The sequence below is a fragment of the Artemia franciscana genome, chromosome 5, assembly GCF_032884065.1.
Source record: "Artemia franciscana chromosome 5, ASM3288406v1, whole genome shotgun sequence".
Taxonomy (NCBI): Eukaryota; Metazoa; Arthropoda; class Branchiopoda; order Anostraca; family Artemiidae; genus Artemia; species Artemia franciscana.
In genome coordinates, this window is record NC_088867.1 from 49,181,169 (window position 1) to 49,198,700 (window position 17,532).

Here is a 17,532-nt window from a genome sequence, read left to right on the forward strand (position 1 = left end):
CATTACCTTTGACCAACCGCTTTACTGGAAGCCGAAGTGTATCGTCAATGCAGAGCCTGCCACAAGTGCTTTAAGAAATGCTATTGTTGTCCTAGGTGGATTTCACACACGCATGAGTTTCCTAGGAGCAATTGGCTTCCTTATGGCTGACTCGGGACTTTTGGGAATCCTAAGTCAAGCATACGCACCTAACACAGTGCGTAGTATGTTACAAGGCAGAGCTGTCTCTCGTGCTGTGCGAGGCCATGGTTTGTTGGAGGTAGCCCTTTATGCGAACCTTTTATCATCAGAACTGGATAGCAGAGCGTTTGATGGCAATGACATGCTACCAGAACCCCTTGAAAAGGCAAAACAGACGTACGAGTCTCTCCTTGAAGGAGATAACATCGATGAAGCGCAGGTGTTGGAAGCAGCAGAGCTTATCTATGAGATAGTTCAAAGTTCAATAGTTCGATAGTTCAACGATTATCTGAGTCCAGAACCTGAAAGACTGTTTCCGTCTTTAGTTTCAGTGTCTGAACCTACTTGGAATCCTGAGAAAGAACCTGAGAGCTGAATGAGATGGCAATCTTGAGCTTTATCTACAGTCGTTGTTGGAAATGCTTCCTTACTTTGCTGCTTCCGGACACAATATTTACACGAAGTCTACTTAGATGTTCGTGCAGTCCATGTTTCAGTTGAGGAAAGACAACCCAGAGCAGTACAGAACGTTACAGGAGTACCTGTTCATCCGAAGAACTGACAACTACTGGGCGGCACTTTCTCCTGATTTGGTGATCGAACAGACGTTAATGAGAAGTATGAAAACGAGTGGCGTTCTGACAAGAGGTAGAGGCATGAATGAATTGCAGCGGACAATTTGGACATCTGCTATGCCTACTTTGGTTCTCGTTAACGAACGCATAAAGAACCTGACTGGCCTCGTGGAGTTGACAGTTGAAAATCACGCAGAAGCGATATCTTCGAAGAGAGCTAGAGATCTGGCGGACATCGAAAAGATAGTTCGATACATTGAGCCCCTAGAGCCCTTCAGGCAAGATTCAGAGCTATTGAGCGTGGTTACTGGTGTCCGCACCTTATCATCTGTAAACGCAGACGATGCCAAATCTGTGGGAGAAACCATTCTGAAGGATATGGAAGCAAAAGACATTGACAAATATGTTTTCAGGAGAAAGGAGAAAGCTGTAACTAAAGCTAAGAGGTCATCTGTGGTGATAGATAGTGAGAGGGTAATGGTTGACCCAGTTCTAATCTTCCAACATCTAGCCGCAGTGGCTAGCACCAGTGGTTCTGACTTGAACGAGGTTCTGTCGTTCGAGCTCTGTAGTTCTCCACCATCGCTCTTTAGTTCGTTCGAGGTGATGAGGACAGCCGACAAAGCCTCTCTAACAAACGCACTGATGAAAATTGAGGGGCTCGATGGTTCAGTGACATCGCCAACCTCCAAGAGAGTCTTGGTCGGTGGCTGGCTAGTCCACAAAATCCCGTGGACTGCCAGATCCTCATACTCTGAGGTGGCAGGATTTTACGTAGATTGTGTTACAAGACATTTCGGCCAGGTAGCGGTAGTTTTTTACTCTTACACTGATACATCTATGACGAAAAACTGCACACAACTGATGAGAACCAAAGGCTTGCCGTGTCCAACGATTCAATTCTCTCCTTACATGAAGATTGTCAAAAGTAAGGGAGAATTTCTGAGAAATCACAAAAACAAACAACGCTTCATCATCCTACTTGCTGAGAGGCTGGCGAACTCAGGATGCAAAGTTCTACTCGCTCAGGATGATGCCGATGTCTTAGTTGTACAAACTGCAGTCCGTTGCGCTGAAACTTCGTCGACCACTTTGATTGGGAATGATACCGACCTATTAGTCCTTCTGCTGTACCATGCCAAGCTTGATGCATGCGATATCTTTATGCAGAGAGACACACATGGAAATAACCGACGAGTGTATGACATAAAAAGGATCAAGAACAAACTAGGAACCGAAGCAGCAGAAAATCTACTCGTTTGCCACGCAATGTCTGGCTGCGATACAACATCTAGACTTCATGGCGTAGGGAAACCAGCAGTGGTTTCTTGTCACTTAAAGATGGGATTTTTAAAGATGCTTGCAAGACCTTCATGACACCAGGATCCAACCACCAGGAGATGGCCGAAGCTGGAGAGAAAGCTTTGCTCTGCATCTACAAAGAGAAAAGCAACGAGAAGACCCCAAAGGATGTTCGGGTGTGAGCATTTACAATGCGGGTTGTAAGTGCAATTGCTTTCGTTCAGGCAGAGCGGCTTCCGCCGACTTTGGCTGCCGCAAAGTACCACTTTTACAGGTGCTATTTGCAAATAATGAAGTGACAAGACACGTCCAATTCGCAAAAGCCCGAAGAGTGGGGTTGGTGCCTCTCTTCGTCACATAATATGTATCTTCGGATTCTTCACCAGCACCGGAGGACCTGCTGAAGATGGTGCGGTGCCAGTGCACAAGCGGGTGCTAGTCACTCAGATGCAGCTGCTGTCGGAACGGTTTGCCCTGCAGCTATGCCCGCGGGGAGTGTAAAGGGGCGTTATATGCTAACGTTACAGCAAGACAGGATGAGGATGATAACGAAGACGAGCAGGAAAAAGAATTAGTTTTAGGTTGTGCTTTAAAATCAAAATGTTCTTGTGATTAATTTACCTGAATTCTAAACGTTCCTTTTTATAACTGATTGATCTGAAGTTTTGATCTCGATTAAAGAAGTAGTTTTTCAAGATGTTATATTTAGCAACCCCTCATATTACAGGCCCCTTAGAGGTGAAAATGAGGCAAATAGTTAAAAAACCCTGCTTTTTGACCTCATATCTGGCAATACGGTACTTTATTTGATATAAAATGATCATTTAGCCGCAGGAATCAGGCAAATAATGACCTGCGTACTTTACCCACCCCCGTTCCGTGAAGGTGAAAATTGATACTGGGATACGAAAAATTCTGACACCGGATTCGGGTTCGTCATGCTTGATTTGATAGAAAACGACTACTTAAACTCAAAAATACGTTCAAATGCAAACAAGCAAACTTTCGCATGCAAACCGATTAGGGTTCGCGTAGCGCAGGTGCCGATCTCCTGATTCTCCGCCCTCGGCCGGGGTGCAAATAGAAATTCCGATTTTCCCCCCTTCAAGGGGGGTTTTCGGGTAGTTTTGCAAGGGGGATTCGAGGGTTTTTGTGTGTGATTAAGCTGATTTTTCTGAACATTTTGGTCTAAAAAAAAATTCTGTTGCAATTTTCCCAGGTCAAACCGTATTTTTCCTCCACTAATAGTGAAGCTAATCAAATAGAAGCAGTAATACAACAAATTTTACATTTTTTAGCATCTGAACAAATGGCCATAATTGAGGCATCATTTGAAGAATACCACACCAAAACATGCGTTAAATTTGTACCTCGAACCGATGAGACGGATTACATCGATATTCAAAGTGAGCAGACAGGATGCTGGTCATACGTAAGTTGTGATTCAAAAATACTTTAGCTGTAACTTTTATTTTCTCGAACCAATATACTTATTGGCAGAGGCTTTCTCCACTTTGGTAGGAACACGATAATTTTTGTTCATCTTATGTGGCTGTTTCAAAAATAAGTTTTAGCTAACAAAAAAAAGGGTTTTTGGGACTTCTTAGTACTTTCACACTTTTCAGTACTGTTCATTTAAAACTAGATTTTTTGTCTATTTTCTTAATAATACTAGGCTCCTAATCTCTGTCAAAACATAAAATAATGATTGCCTCAAATGTTGGAAATTAGTCGTGACTAATAATTTCCTAACTAAGCATGAGCACTGTTTGGTTTTTCGGAAGAAACAGAAAAAAATAAATAGGGTTTGAATAAAAAAGAACAGAAACAGAACAGGTCAATCAAAAACAGATGACCTGCTTCTGTTCTGTTTTTTGGTAAAACGAAAAAAACGTAAAGAAGAGAGAAACAAGGATAATACAAGCCAGTAAAAAAGTATATTAAAATGAAAATAGTTTGGTCAAGACCTCCGCTTGATCGTCCTCAGTGCAAAATATTAAGAAAAAAATATTGATAAGAATCTAAAGATAGTACAAAAAAAACAAGCACGATTTTGTTCGCCTTTGCAATAAACCTTTCTTATATTTTGGTACAATACCAAATTATGGGTCTTCAAATGGGTACGAGCCTTTCATCTTTTGTGTCCACTATCTAGATGAAATCTATTGAAACCTCCGCTTGGAATACTTTTTTTCTGAAACAGCGTTATTGGGGGCGGTTTGTCGATGATGATATTTCTGTGTGGGATCATGGAGAGATAGCACTTAACACTTTTTTGACTTATCCCAAGGCTTTGGATTCTAGCCTTTAGTTCATCTTACAACTAGAAGATAATCATAAAATGCCTTTTCTAGACGTCTTAATCTTCAATAAATCTCTCACCCTTGAATTTTTGATCTATAGATAGCCTACACATAATAATAGGTATTTGCATTACTCTTCAAACCATCCTTACGTCTAAAGAGGAGTAGCTATATCTTCGATGTCCCATGTAATAAGAATATGGGTAGAATCTTATATAGTCCCAGAACTGAATTATCTGAAGAACATTTCGTTTTTCAATGTATATACCATAGAGATACTGAAATTCATCATAGAAAAAGGAGGGAAAAGGCAGAAAAGGATACATCAGCTTCACAGCCCCCAATAGTTATCGTCCCTTGGTCGATGATAAGAAAATCTTCTATGTTTGACCCATATTTTTTCAAATTAAGTGAAAACTGCAAAGAATTCTGAAAAAACATAACGTAAATATCACCTTTAAAATACTAATGAAATACGGAGTTGTTTTTTTTTTATAGCAGCAAAGATATAACCAGCCCTATTTTGGGTAGTTATGTTTTGTGGTTGTGTCTATGTCGGAAGAACCCACCAGCAGTTGGTGCAGAGGTTGTGGGAACACAGGTTCTCGATTGACAAAGCTATGGGACTACGCAAAAGGCCTGAAACTTTTGATTCCACCATGTCTATGACAAAGTATACCCTTTCATTTTATTTGACCAAAACCTCCATTATTGCTCGTTAAAGGTCTCATTCAAGTTTTCAAGGAGGCAGTTGATTACCATTTTACCATTCACGGATGGTAGCTCTTAAAAGGTACACTGGAGAAACCTATTTAAGCCCCATTTATAATGAACTAGTTTATTCTGATCATTTTTGAATAAATCAACAAAACATATTTTTCAATTTAACAGAATATGTGATAATATCTTACCCGGGGAGCGATTGGCTTATAAAAATGCTCTGCATAAATTGAAAAATTGAATTGCCATTCTGTATGTTATTTTTATTCAATTACCCTTTCACTGTTACTTTGAGAGGGTCTTCAAATTTAAGTTTTGTGTTCGTTTTATAAAACACCAGATGAAACACCAGAAGTTTTCATAGGAGACACAAAGACAAAACACACACAAAAATTAATGTTTTATGCAGGACTTTGAAAACAGTATGCGAAAATTATTTTACGTGATTTTACTGAACAACTAATTATTTGTTTTGTTTTCTCTTTCTCTAAAATATCAGCTGAGAGAAGAGATTCCTAAGTATTTTACTGCAGCCCTTTGGTTAGAACAACTGATTTCTGAATTGTAAAATGCTATCCAAAGAGAGAACTAGCGCTTAAGTCGGCATATTTACATTTTACATTTCACACCTGCTCGCTCGACTTTGCAACTAGGGCATCCAGCCCATGTATGTAGGAAGGTTCCGTTTGGCTTTATTTCTTTTTAGTGATAATCTTAAGGATTTTGAACCTATAAATTTCTCATTAGTTCTTGTCTAGCTTCAAAATTTTGAATTTTCTTTCACAGGTTGGTCGGATTGGGAATGTACAAGTGGTGAATCTTCAAACCCCAGAATGTGAATTCTGCGGAAGCTGTGTCCGATATACTGGGACTCCAATCCATGAGCTTATGCACGCCATCGGTTTCTTTCATGAGCAGTCCCGATGGGATAGAGACGACTATGTAACAATTTTTGAGGAAAATATTGATTCAGGTATATCAAAAATTAATTGAGCTTGGAATCCATAACTATTTGTTTTATAGGCCCTGCTACATATAGTGCAATGTATCCCCTATAAGTTTTTATTAAGGAATTTTTATTAAGGAATCTAGGAGGGGGGGGGGTCTGCAGATTTCTATGTAAAATTTTCTTTTTTCATCTACTTCCTACCTTCTCCAAGACTAAATTCCACAAAATTTCAATACAATCAATACATTAATGAATTTTAATAATTCTGACTGCTTTTTTTTTCAATTTTATTAAGTGTCTTCTCTCTTCTTGTAGAATTCACTTCAAAAGGTTAGATCTTGTGTTTTTTTTTTGTTTTTTTTAGCACTGAGGACGACTTAGCGGAGGTCTTTGTCAAAATATTTGCTTAGTTTTCGTTTTCATAGTTTGCTACTGGCTGATAAAACCCTCGTTTTTTCTCACCTATTTGATTTTATTTTTCATTTATTATATCCTTTCTTTTCTTTGTTTCATACGCCATGTATAGCCAGTGTGGTCTTAAAATGTAATGGGGGGGGGGGCTCGAGTCATCCCAAGAGACATAATAACTGGACCTTTCAACTATGTCAAAGAAAACGGTTATCGCAGAATTTTGATCGGATGACTTTGGGGAAAAAATGTTATGGGCAGTTGCCCTCCAATTTTCTTATCACTTAAAAAGGTCACTGAAACTATTTGTTTTCTTTCAAATGAGCTCTCTTCCGATCTTCCTGGAGCATTATTTTTACACGAAATCCCTAAGAAAAGAGACGATTTTGGGAAAAAAGAGCCATGGGAGGGGCCTAGTTGCCCTCCAATTTTCTTGGTCGCTTAAAAAGGGTACTAGAAATTTTTATTTCCATGATAATGAGCCCCTCTCCCGATGCTTTAGGCTCACTGGGTTGATACGATCACTCTTGGGGAAAAACAACAAATAAGGACACATCCCTGATTTTTTTTTTTCTAACAAAAAGTGCATAGTTCCACTCTTTTGCAGATGTTAGCTTGAAACCTCTACAGTACAGGTCTCTGATACGCTGAATCTGATAGTTAAATTTGTATTAAGATTCCTGGATTTTTGTGTGTGTGTGTTTGGGGGGGGGGGTATCCCCACTTTTCAATAATCGCGCAAATTCTACTTTAAATTAGACTTTAAATTTTTAATATATTTGGAATCGGGATAAAAAGTTAATTCTTTTTATGTGTCTTGTCATTAAAATTCCGTTACTGAAAGTTTTGGTTACTATTGGGCAGAGTTGCTCCTCACTTACGGTTCTTTACCACGAAGCGTTTAACAAAGATGGTGAATAAATATCACCCTGCAGGATTCATTTCCTCACTGGCACTGTTTTTCGCTTAATTGGTCCACTGCAATTTAACTCGGACAAAAGGTTTTCTGTACATATTACGAAAAGGTAAAATAGCCAACCGATCAACACCGTGTTTATGTGCCAAATGCGATAGCGGAGCGTGTATTCCGGAGTCGAATGCTACTACTACTACTACTAATAGCTCACCACAGCACCAAGCCGCCTGAGGCCAACACAGCTACGCACGCTCCTCCTGCAACCCAATCTATTCAAGGCCTCCCTCTTTACACACTCCCAAGAAGCTCCTATATCCTTTAAATATTTATTTATTACATCCTACCACCCCAGAAGAGGACGACCTGCTTTCCATTTAGCCCCAGAAGGATCCATTTAGCCCCAAAATGACAATCTTCGGCAATATGTCATCCTTCATACACAGAACGTGACCTAACCATCTCAACCTTTCTTTCATTATGGCCCGAGAAACCGGGATTGAACCACATTTTTCGTACAACCTACTGTTTGAAATACGGTCGGTCAGCCGGGTACCCAGAACAATCCGTAGGCAATTTCTCTGGAAAACATCTAGCAAATTCTCATCCGCCTTTCGGAGCGTCCACGCTTCAGAGCCATATTCGGCTACTGTCATCACAATAGCTTCTAATATTCTAATCCTGGTCTTAAGATTCACCTTCTTAGTCTTCAAGCCTTTTTTTAACTGTGAAAAAAACACTCTGAGCCTTGGATATTCTACTTTAACATCTTCACTGCTCTCACCGTCTTTACTAATAATACTGCCAAGGCAAGTGAAGCTGCCCCCTGATCAATCTTTTCGTTACCCAACGTCACCTTTTCGGCTTCACTTATTCCTAGCCCTAGTGATTTAGTCTTCTTAACATTTATTTTTTATACCTATTTTAGCGAAAACCTCTAAAAAATCATTCATTTTGCTCACACTTTCATCTAATATGCCTAAATCATCAGCATAATCAAAGTTCAGGAGAGTTTTCCTCCCCCATTATATTCCGTGGTCTCCAATTGCCTTTCCTGTGCTCCTTAAGACAAAGTCCATCAAAATGATCCATATAAAGGGGGATAGAACACAATCCTGCTTAACTGCTGATCTAATACAAAACCAGCTGCTAACCTCATTTCCAACCTTAACCGCAGCAGTATTATTCTCATACATAGCACAAGTCACTTTAATGTATTTGTCTGATATACCATATAAGGATAAGACCTTTTCTAAAGCTCTTCTATCAACAGAATCGAACGCTTGCTCGTAATCTATAAAACTGAGGACACTTTAATGTATTTGTCTGGTATACCATATAAGGATAAGACCTTTTCTAAAGGTCTTCTATTAACAGAATCGAACGCTTGCTCGTAATCTATAAAACTGAGGACCAAAGGTGTTTGACAACAAAGGCACTTCTCAATTATTAACCTAAGAGTGAAAACTTGGTCGACACATCCTCTACCTTTTCTAAGACCGCACTGTTCTTCTCTTATAACTTTGTCTACAGCATCTCTCAGTCTAAAAAGTCTCATATTACTAAGCAATTTGCTGCCTCCGGAGACCAGACTAATGTTTCGATAATTACGACACTCACTCTTGTCACCTTTCTTGTACAGTGGTTTAATTAAGGTTTTCCTAAAATCATTGGGTACTTCCCCTTTTTCAAAAATCATATTCATAGTCTTCAGTAGCTTATTTATAACCTCAGAGCCACCATATTTATGAAACTCATTTATTACACTATCAGCAGCTGGAGCCTTATTGTTTTTTAATCCTTTTAGTACTGTCGCTAATTCTTCCTCGCAAAACAAATCTTACTTCACATCCAGGGTATCACAATATTTTTCTTTTTTATCTATATCTTTTCCTGCAACTGTGTCTCGGTTTAGCACATTCTCAAAATGTCCCATCCATCTCTCTTTAACGCTTTCCTTGTCACCAACTGTGGCCCCATTCCTATCTTTAACTTCCTTTTGTTTTCATATTATCTATCACTCAGATAATTCTCGTGCAAACCCCTTCTACTCTCTATTAAACATTAAGCCTTTTCACTAGTATTCCTAGCTGCAGTTTTAACTTTCTTCCCTAAGACACCATCAGCAACTTCACAAATTGTTTTTCTAAAATTATTCCATCCATCTTCCACATTGTCAAATTTTAAACTCTCAAGTTTAGTATTCAACTGTTCCTGGAAAGTTTCTCTAAAATTTTTATCCTGGAGTCTACCAACATCATAACTTCCCGAGAGGTATCCTTCCGAAATTTCAGCTTTGAATTAACCTTAGACACTACTAGATGGTGATCTTTACTTTTAACATCAATAACAGCACTTTTATATACCCTAGTATCTTGTATTGATCTTGCTAGTTTTCGGTTTACAATGACATAATCAATAAGGTTTGTTGTCCTACTATCACTTGAATACCATGTCAACTTATGGGCCATTTTATGACCAAACACCGTATTGATTATAACTAGGTTGTTATGCCTACAAAACTGCAAAAGTCTGTAGCCATTATTATTTTCTCTCCTACACCAAATTTACCTAGGCTAGAATGCCATCTATCCCTATTCATACCAACCTGGGTATTAAAATCTCCTAGTAAATACACCATATTTTTACCTGGTGCCCTGTCTATTTGCTCCTGTAACTGTAAGTAAAATTCATCTGTGTCACTAGAATCACCATCAGTTTGCCCTGCGAATATGACTATTTGCCACTCGAAAAGAATTAATGATACTAATCAGGACTGCCAAAAAATACTACTTTGAAAAATTAAGTACTACCTTCCAAAAATGTTTGTGCATGTTGCACTTCGCGCAACACTTGCACGTGATTCCACAAATTTTTCTTTGGGTTTTCACAAAGTAATAGGTTTGTTTATTTTGCATGTGTTTGAAATAAGTTTCTGATCTTAATTTCTTCTGAGTTGTTGCAAAACAGTCTATTACCATTAAAGTGTTGCTTAGGGTTGGTCAGGCGAGGTTAGTTCTAAATTACGCCAATCATGCGTTCAAATACTCTGAATCTAACACAAATAAAGACGCGTCTGTTTAGCGTCCCGGCATTTCGCCATAACATAATTTGGTCATCGTTGTTTTTTGCCACAGATTCTGTCAGTACCAAGAGTGTCGTATGACAACGCGTCGTCGGTTCTTTCTACCAGCAACAATCTGTAATTGTTTTCTTTTGTCATTGGATAAACTGTTATTGTTTTTCACGTCATTGGAAAAATTGACATCGTTTTGTTTCCCACCAGACGAACGGTCACTGATTTTTATTTCCATCGAAAACAGTAACGTCGTTTTATACTTCATCGTATAAATTGTCATTAATTTTCTTGCTGTAAAAAAATGCTATTGTTTTATTTATCCTTGTAAAAACTGTCATTGCTATGCCAACCATTTTCCCCATTGAATCGATGGCATGTTTCTGAAAACCCTTGTGGGTTTGCTAATAATGTGCTTTTAAGGTCGTTCAATACTTTAAGGAATCACCCGAATCACCCTATTCTCGTCTATTACAAGCCTTTTTAGTTTGTGTGGTCAAACTATTCAGAATTAGCTGGGCAGTCTTGCCATAACTCTTATAGCTTAGATAAGAGATCAGAATAAACAAAAAAAAACAACTAAAAGTTGACACCTATTTTCCCAGAAATCTTAAGAAAATCATTTAACTTCTCCGGTTTTGTGCCAAAAATTGAGATATTCCAATATAATGAAACTCGCATCATTAGAAAGCGTAAATTTTGTTTTTTCGATGGAAGGGAGCAGAAATTTATTTGTTAAACTGAGGAATAATTTGACAGTTTTTTAAGTTTTCTTTTGTGCTAAATACCTTGATTGAAGTCTTTGCAAACACAGAATGCACATTATTTATGCTGTACGCACTTTGATTAGGCAGCGTTTCGCTTAACAATTAGCAAAAGATTGCAAGTTTCCTTTGCTTTAAACTAGCCTCGTTAGATTTTCGAACTATTGACACATCTAAGATCCCATATCAGTTTATGCCCAAATTGCTTCAGAAGCTCCCTGTAGTGATGAGAAAATTTGCTAATGGGCCCTTTGTCTTTGAGGCTGTTAGCCGACACTGAGAATCGCAAAACGATGTTTTAGGTATCGTACATCCTTAATGAGTTTCAACTTAAATCTCGTTTTTATCTCTATTTCGTTTACTATTATTTTTATTTGTTTTATCTCTACTTCTTTTTTACCATTTTTCTTAGCTAAGGCATACATGCTTTAGCGCCAAATAGCAAAATCTAAGCTTGAGACCAAAGCTGTTCTTGAGGACTTTTTCTGCTGGTCCTTAGACTGACTTGACTTTCTTATAAGGAGTTGGGAATTCACAGGCTAAAGTCAAAGGACTCAGAGCAATTTTATGGACATTAATCGATTGAATTGTACTTATGGAGAGGAGGGGGAGCCAATTTAAAAGTTGATGTTCTGATGCTGGCTATCTAGCTCTCTAGAAAAAGGAGAAATACGAGAGGCTAGACAACCGCCTTTCAAACATTGTTATTAGATACCTTGAATGCAAGGATAACAAGGAAATAGCAAAGCATGCTGCTGCTTGTTGTTCTCTTCTTAAGGAGAATTAAATAAAAAACAACATCATTTTTTTCAACTGAAAGTAAGGGACAACATTAAAACTTTAAACGAGCAGAAATTATTACGTATATGAGGGGGTTCACCTTCTCGTCAATACCTCGCTATTTACGCTAAAATTTGAATTTTCTTCCGATTCTTTATGAATGGCCCTTGAATCACAAAAGCCATTTAATTAGAATAAATCACTCTTTTGAAAGTACTAAAAAAAACTTTAGCGTCAAAGAGCGAGGTATTAATGAGGGTACAAACCCCCTCATAAACGTAATAATTCCTGTTCGTTTTAAGTTTTAATGTTACTCCTTACTTTCAGTTGAAAAAACGTGTTTTTTCACTTTTTGCTTCACTTGTTTTTTATTTAATTTCTGATGATTTTTTGATTAACACCTTTCCCCCGAACCCCCATCAGAAAAATTCCCCCGAAAACGTCTGTATACCTCTTAACAACCAATACTATATGTAAACAATGGGCAAAGATCATAACTTGCAGCTCTTCCCCCGGGGACTGTGGGGGATTAAGTCATCCTCAAAGCTATAGTTATTTGTCAACATGTAGTCAATATTTTGATTCGGTGACTTTGTAAAAAAATGAGCGTGGGAGTGGGCCTAATTGCCCTACAATTTTCTGGTCACTTAAAAAGGCACTAGAACTTTTAATTTCCGTTTGAATGAGCCAACTTGTGATATTCTAGGAACAGTGGGTCAATACGATCCACCCTGGGAAAAACAATAAAAAAACAACAAAAAGCACGCCTCCGTACACTCCTTCTGGCCAAAAATACAAAATTCCACATTTTCGCAGACAGGGGTTTGAAACGTCTGCGATACGGTTCTCTGATGTGCTATATCTGATGATTTAATTTTCATTAAGATTCCATGATATTCATTAAGAATCATTAAGATTCTTTTAGGGGGTGTTTCCCCCTTTTTACGGAAATAAGGCAAATTTTCTCAGTCTCGTAACTTTTGATGGGTAAAACTAAACTTGATGAAACTTATAGATTTGAAATCAAGATAAAATCCAATTCTTTTGATGTACATATCTATTGGTACCAAACTTCCGTTTTTTAGAGTTTCGGTTACTATTGAACCCGGGTTGCTCCTCACTTATAGTTGGTTACCACGAACTGTTTGATATATACATTATAAATGAAAATTCCCTAGATGATGACGATAGTGAAGTGACAAGCTCACCAGTAGATGGAATAGAAACGTCACAAAAATCAATGATTCCTGGATGTTGGGGTTGATTCATTGCAATTATAAAGCAGTCATGAAGAGATTTTAGAAAACCAGACATGCAGGCTAGATGATACTATCATCGACGCCACCAAAAATTTATTGAGGGAAAACCATCGCCATGGCTTTATAAGCACGACGTTAGTCTTGACTGATAAGTTCAATACTAAAAATCAGATCGATTGAATCAAATACGTGACTATATCGTCAGAAGACATTAGTTTGCTTAAACAAATGTCAACGGTATTGTGGAGATTGATGACAGTTTGAATTTTTCCAAGTTGAATGATGGTACAAGGCAGCTGTTTGCTCCATATAATGGTTTTAATGAATAATCTAATCTCAAGTTTGCTTCTGTGCAAAGTCAAAAATGGGAGTGACTGAATTTGCAGTCACTGCAGTCACCCCCACTGCAAGTCTAGTAGGCTTTCATATAGGCAAACTCGCATAATATGAAAAATTTTCAGTCGCCCATTTGCCTGTAAATCCTGTGGACGCATGGTCGGTCGTAAATCAGAATACATTGGTTTACTTCAACAACTGTCAACGGTATTGTGGAGATTTATGACAGTCTGAAGTTTACCAAGTTGAATGATGGTACAAGGCAACTGTTTGCTCCATATAATGGTTTTAACGAATAATCTAATATCAAGGTTGTTTCTGTGCAAAGTCAAAAATGGGAGTGACTGAATTTGCAGTCACTGTAGTCACCCCCACTGCAATTCCAGTGGACTTTCCCATAGGCAAAGCTCACATAATATGAAAAATCTTAGTCACCCATTTGCCTGCAAATCCTTTAGACGCATGGTCGGTCATAAATCTTTGAATCATGTTTTGGTCTCTAGTTATTCTCCAATGGCTCACAGAATGGATAGACTGTTTGAATTACAACTAATCTATAAGTATCTTACCTTAGTTCTGCCCTCTATGATAGACTATAAATAGATGATAGACTATTTTCAAGAATTGAAATAATTTTTTTAATTCAACTCTGAAGCCAGATTTGCCTCTCATGGAAACTATCCGTCTTGACTTTACTACAATTAACCCAAGATACCAAGTCTTTCATTACTTCCACCTAGTTGACAATTCAAATTTGAACGGTTCATGTAGGCAAAACAGGGGACTAATATATTTTCAAACATTCTGAGTTTTGCCTATTGGGAAAGCCCAGGAGAATCGCAGCGGGATCACAAATACAATTGTAATTTGCAATTGCCTTTGCAACATCTTTGGTTTAAAAAAAAACGACCCCACCAAAGAAACATGATAACAACATGAGTTGAGAAAATGCCTATCTAAGGTATTTAAGGAGGAGACATTTTATCCATTTCCGTCCCTTAAAAGGAGAGGGAAGCAAAAGGATGGCAAACACATACCATTGTAAATCTGATCATTATGTAAACAAATAAGCTGATGTGTTGAACAAATAATGTCTTGAAAAATCCAGGTGCTTGAACAGCGGTTAACGGCTATAACATAATCCAAATAAACAAATCCCAGCAAAACTCAATTCTCCTTCACTCAATATGTAGTGTAGTTGAAATACAAATTAAAGCCTTTAAGTCAAAAGTAGTGCTCCACGTGAGCCTGACTTCAAAAGTAAGTTTAGTATAAACGAATAAGCATAAGACTTTAATTGGTTCTTTTGGTTTTCGCCTTGAGCAGTAAGTACTATTTCTCTGCCATATATTCAAATGAGCACCATCTTTCAAAACCTAAAAAAAAATAATTATGAGCTTAAAATAATAAACATATGCATTAAAGGTCGCGTGTTTTGTCCCCTTTTAAAACCAAGTCCTCACTCGTCACTTCTCTTTTGACCGTTCCTTGGGCATGTTTTCTGTTCTTTCTGCCAATACGGTGTTTGGACGGACCGATTTCGCCAAAAAAAATCAAACATTTTCCATCGCTGCCACCTTCAAACGTAACCATAAGAAATCAGCCGATTTTTGTCAGAGAATCGGGTAGGTATATTGAAAATTTCTGTTGTCAAAGTTGGTTATAATTTATGAAATCTAGTTGAATTTTGCTGAATGGAGTCGGAGATGGAGAAGGCATATTGAAAATGTCTGGATCCGGAATTGAAGTCAGAGTCAGTTATAATTCTTAACCAACTCCAAAGGTCTGATCCCAAGTCAGGATAGGATAAATAACTTCCTGGTCCGTTATTAGTGCACAGGGTCACTAATAACGACGTTTTGCTTGGTCTTTTTTACAGTTAGCAAACCTGTCGCCAGACCTTACCGCAACTGGAATAGATCCCTGGGCCCCGTGTTGTCAAGCAGAGCATATCCCCATTGTAATACAAAGGGATTATTCCCTAAGTCAAATGAACCAAATCTATTGAACAAATGAAAAGGAAAATTCCTTAATATTATGTAATATTAAAAATTACATAACAACTTTTCTGATCCTTTATACAAAATTCAGCGAAAAATTACCTTTTCGTTCGCAATCCATTTTAATAATTAACTATGCCAATACTTTATATAATTGTTCTTTACTGTGAAATAGTTTTGTTGAAAACTAAATTTATTTTTATATTTTATATCATGGGATAAAGATCGTTCTTTACGGTGAATATTATTTTAACGTTTAGTTACCATTTAGTTACTACTGAAAAACGCTGTTTAGGGGCTTTCCCCAGGCCACTCAGCGTGTCTCCAGGTGGTGATAGAGAACGCCCTACAGATATTTAGGGTACCACCATTGGAGGCACGGACCAAGGTGGGACCTTGTCCCTGGGGGTCCATAATAGAAACTGAGGCCTTACCCAGGGCCATAAATACAGGTAGAGGAGGAAGAAGGCCCCATAAATGTACACTCAACAGGTTCCACCGGCTTGTTCACACATCCCATGAGTTAAAAACCTTCTCCCAGCAATGGGTTAAATTGCATGGTGACACAGAACACCATCGTCGGAGGATTCTCTATAAGAGACAACTGCGAAAGGGTGTAAGATCCAGACCTATGGACAACGGCCTCTGCAATGGGCTCCCTCAAGCCTTTTGGAGTACCTGTAAGACTGGGAACCTTGCGGTCAACTCCGTTCCCAAATGAGGAGTGGCAACCCTCGAGAAAATTATAGTCAAGTAAACATCACAGTATTCGCACAGGATTCTGATTAATGGACAATTCTTCTAGGCCTGGTCTGCTTCGACGGGGGTTTTTGGGCTGAATAACCTGTTCCTAGCTAATTGATGTACTATGGGTTGCATCCCCGTAGTAGCATAATTTTTTTAGGCATGAATATATAATTAGTCGGAAGTAATAGGCTTGAGACTGTCTGTGCATGATTTTGACTCCTGTTGATAGAAAAGTATTGCCAAGTGCTGAAAACCATGTTGTGACCAAGATGGGCCCAGGATTTCACAAAACTAAAATTAATATTGGAGGTCCCAGGGACTTCTTGCTGTCCAGTTCTAAGCCGGCTTAAGCGCTTTGGTGTGAGCCTGAGAAGATGTGTTGATCCCCGTCCTGCACTGGTATCCAGGATCATTGCTTTTCCTCAGGCCAAAATAATTTCAATAGTTTAAAGAATAAATATGAAAGTTGGAACTTGGAATGTTGCGACGTTAAAAAATGACTATCGTATCGACATTCTGACTGACAAATTCAGACGATTCGAATTGGACTTACTAGGAGTTTCAGAAACTCATATCCCTGGGGTAGGAAACAAGAAATTAGGTGTTACTCAGGCAGGAAGGATGGGGTACATTGACAGGGAGTAGGGCTCATCATGAACAAGGAGGCTGCTAAGTCTTGTTTAGGCTTGGAAGGTATTAATAATAAAATACTAATTGCTCATTTTATGAATAAAAAGTTCAGGGTATCGTTTATTGTAGTATATGCCCCTGTAGAACCGACTGACAGAGATGCTAGTGACACAGACGAATTTTGCTTACAATTACAGGAGCGAATAGACAGGATACCAGGTAGAAATATGGTGTTTTTTCTAGATGATATTAACGCCCAGGTGGGTAGAAATAGAGATAGATGGTATCCTAGCCTAGATAAATTTGGTGTAGGAAACGAAAACAGTAATGGCTACATACAATAAATGGCTACAACAATCTGTTTATAACCGATACGATGTTTGGTCATAAAATTTTATTGTATAATATTCCTAGCTGCTACATGTTATATTATTTTATAGTAAACAGAAGACTGGCAGGATCAATACAAGATACTAGGGTATATAGGAGATCTGTTATTGATGTTAAAAGTGAGGATCACCATCTAGTAGTGTCTAAGGTTAATTTAAAGCTGAAATTTCAGATGGTTGACTTCCTTCCGGGAAGTTATG

At 38.2% G+C, this 17,532-nt stretch overlaps 2 protein-coding genes across 2 annotated transcripts in view; both read left to right on the forward strand.

The window, feature by feature from the left end:
- Positions 1-17,532, forward strand: part of LOC136027528 (zinc finger MYND domain-containing protein 11-like) — a 447,024-nt gene that overhangs the window by 202,356 nt on the left and 227,136 nt on the right. The gene's annotated exons all lie outside the window — the stretch shown is intronic.
- LOC136027530 (zinc metalloproteinase nas-7-like) overlaps positions 1-17,532 on the forward strand; it is a 48,277-nt gene that overhangs the window by 16,410 nt on the left and 14,335 nt on the right. Inside the window, exons 3-4 of the mRNA XM_065704881.1 lie at positions 3,356-3,489; positions 5,867-6,053. Of these exons, the coding sequence (XP_065560953.1) occupies positions 3,356-3,489; positions 5,867-6,053 (321 nt within the window). The remainder of the gene's footprint in view (positions 1-3,355; positions 3,490-5,866; positions 6,054-17,532) is intronic.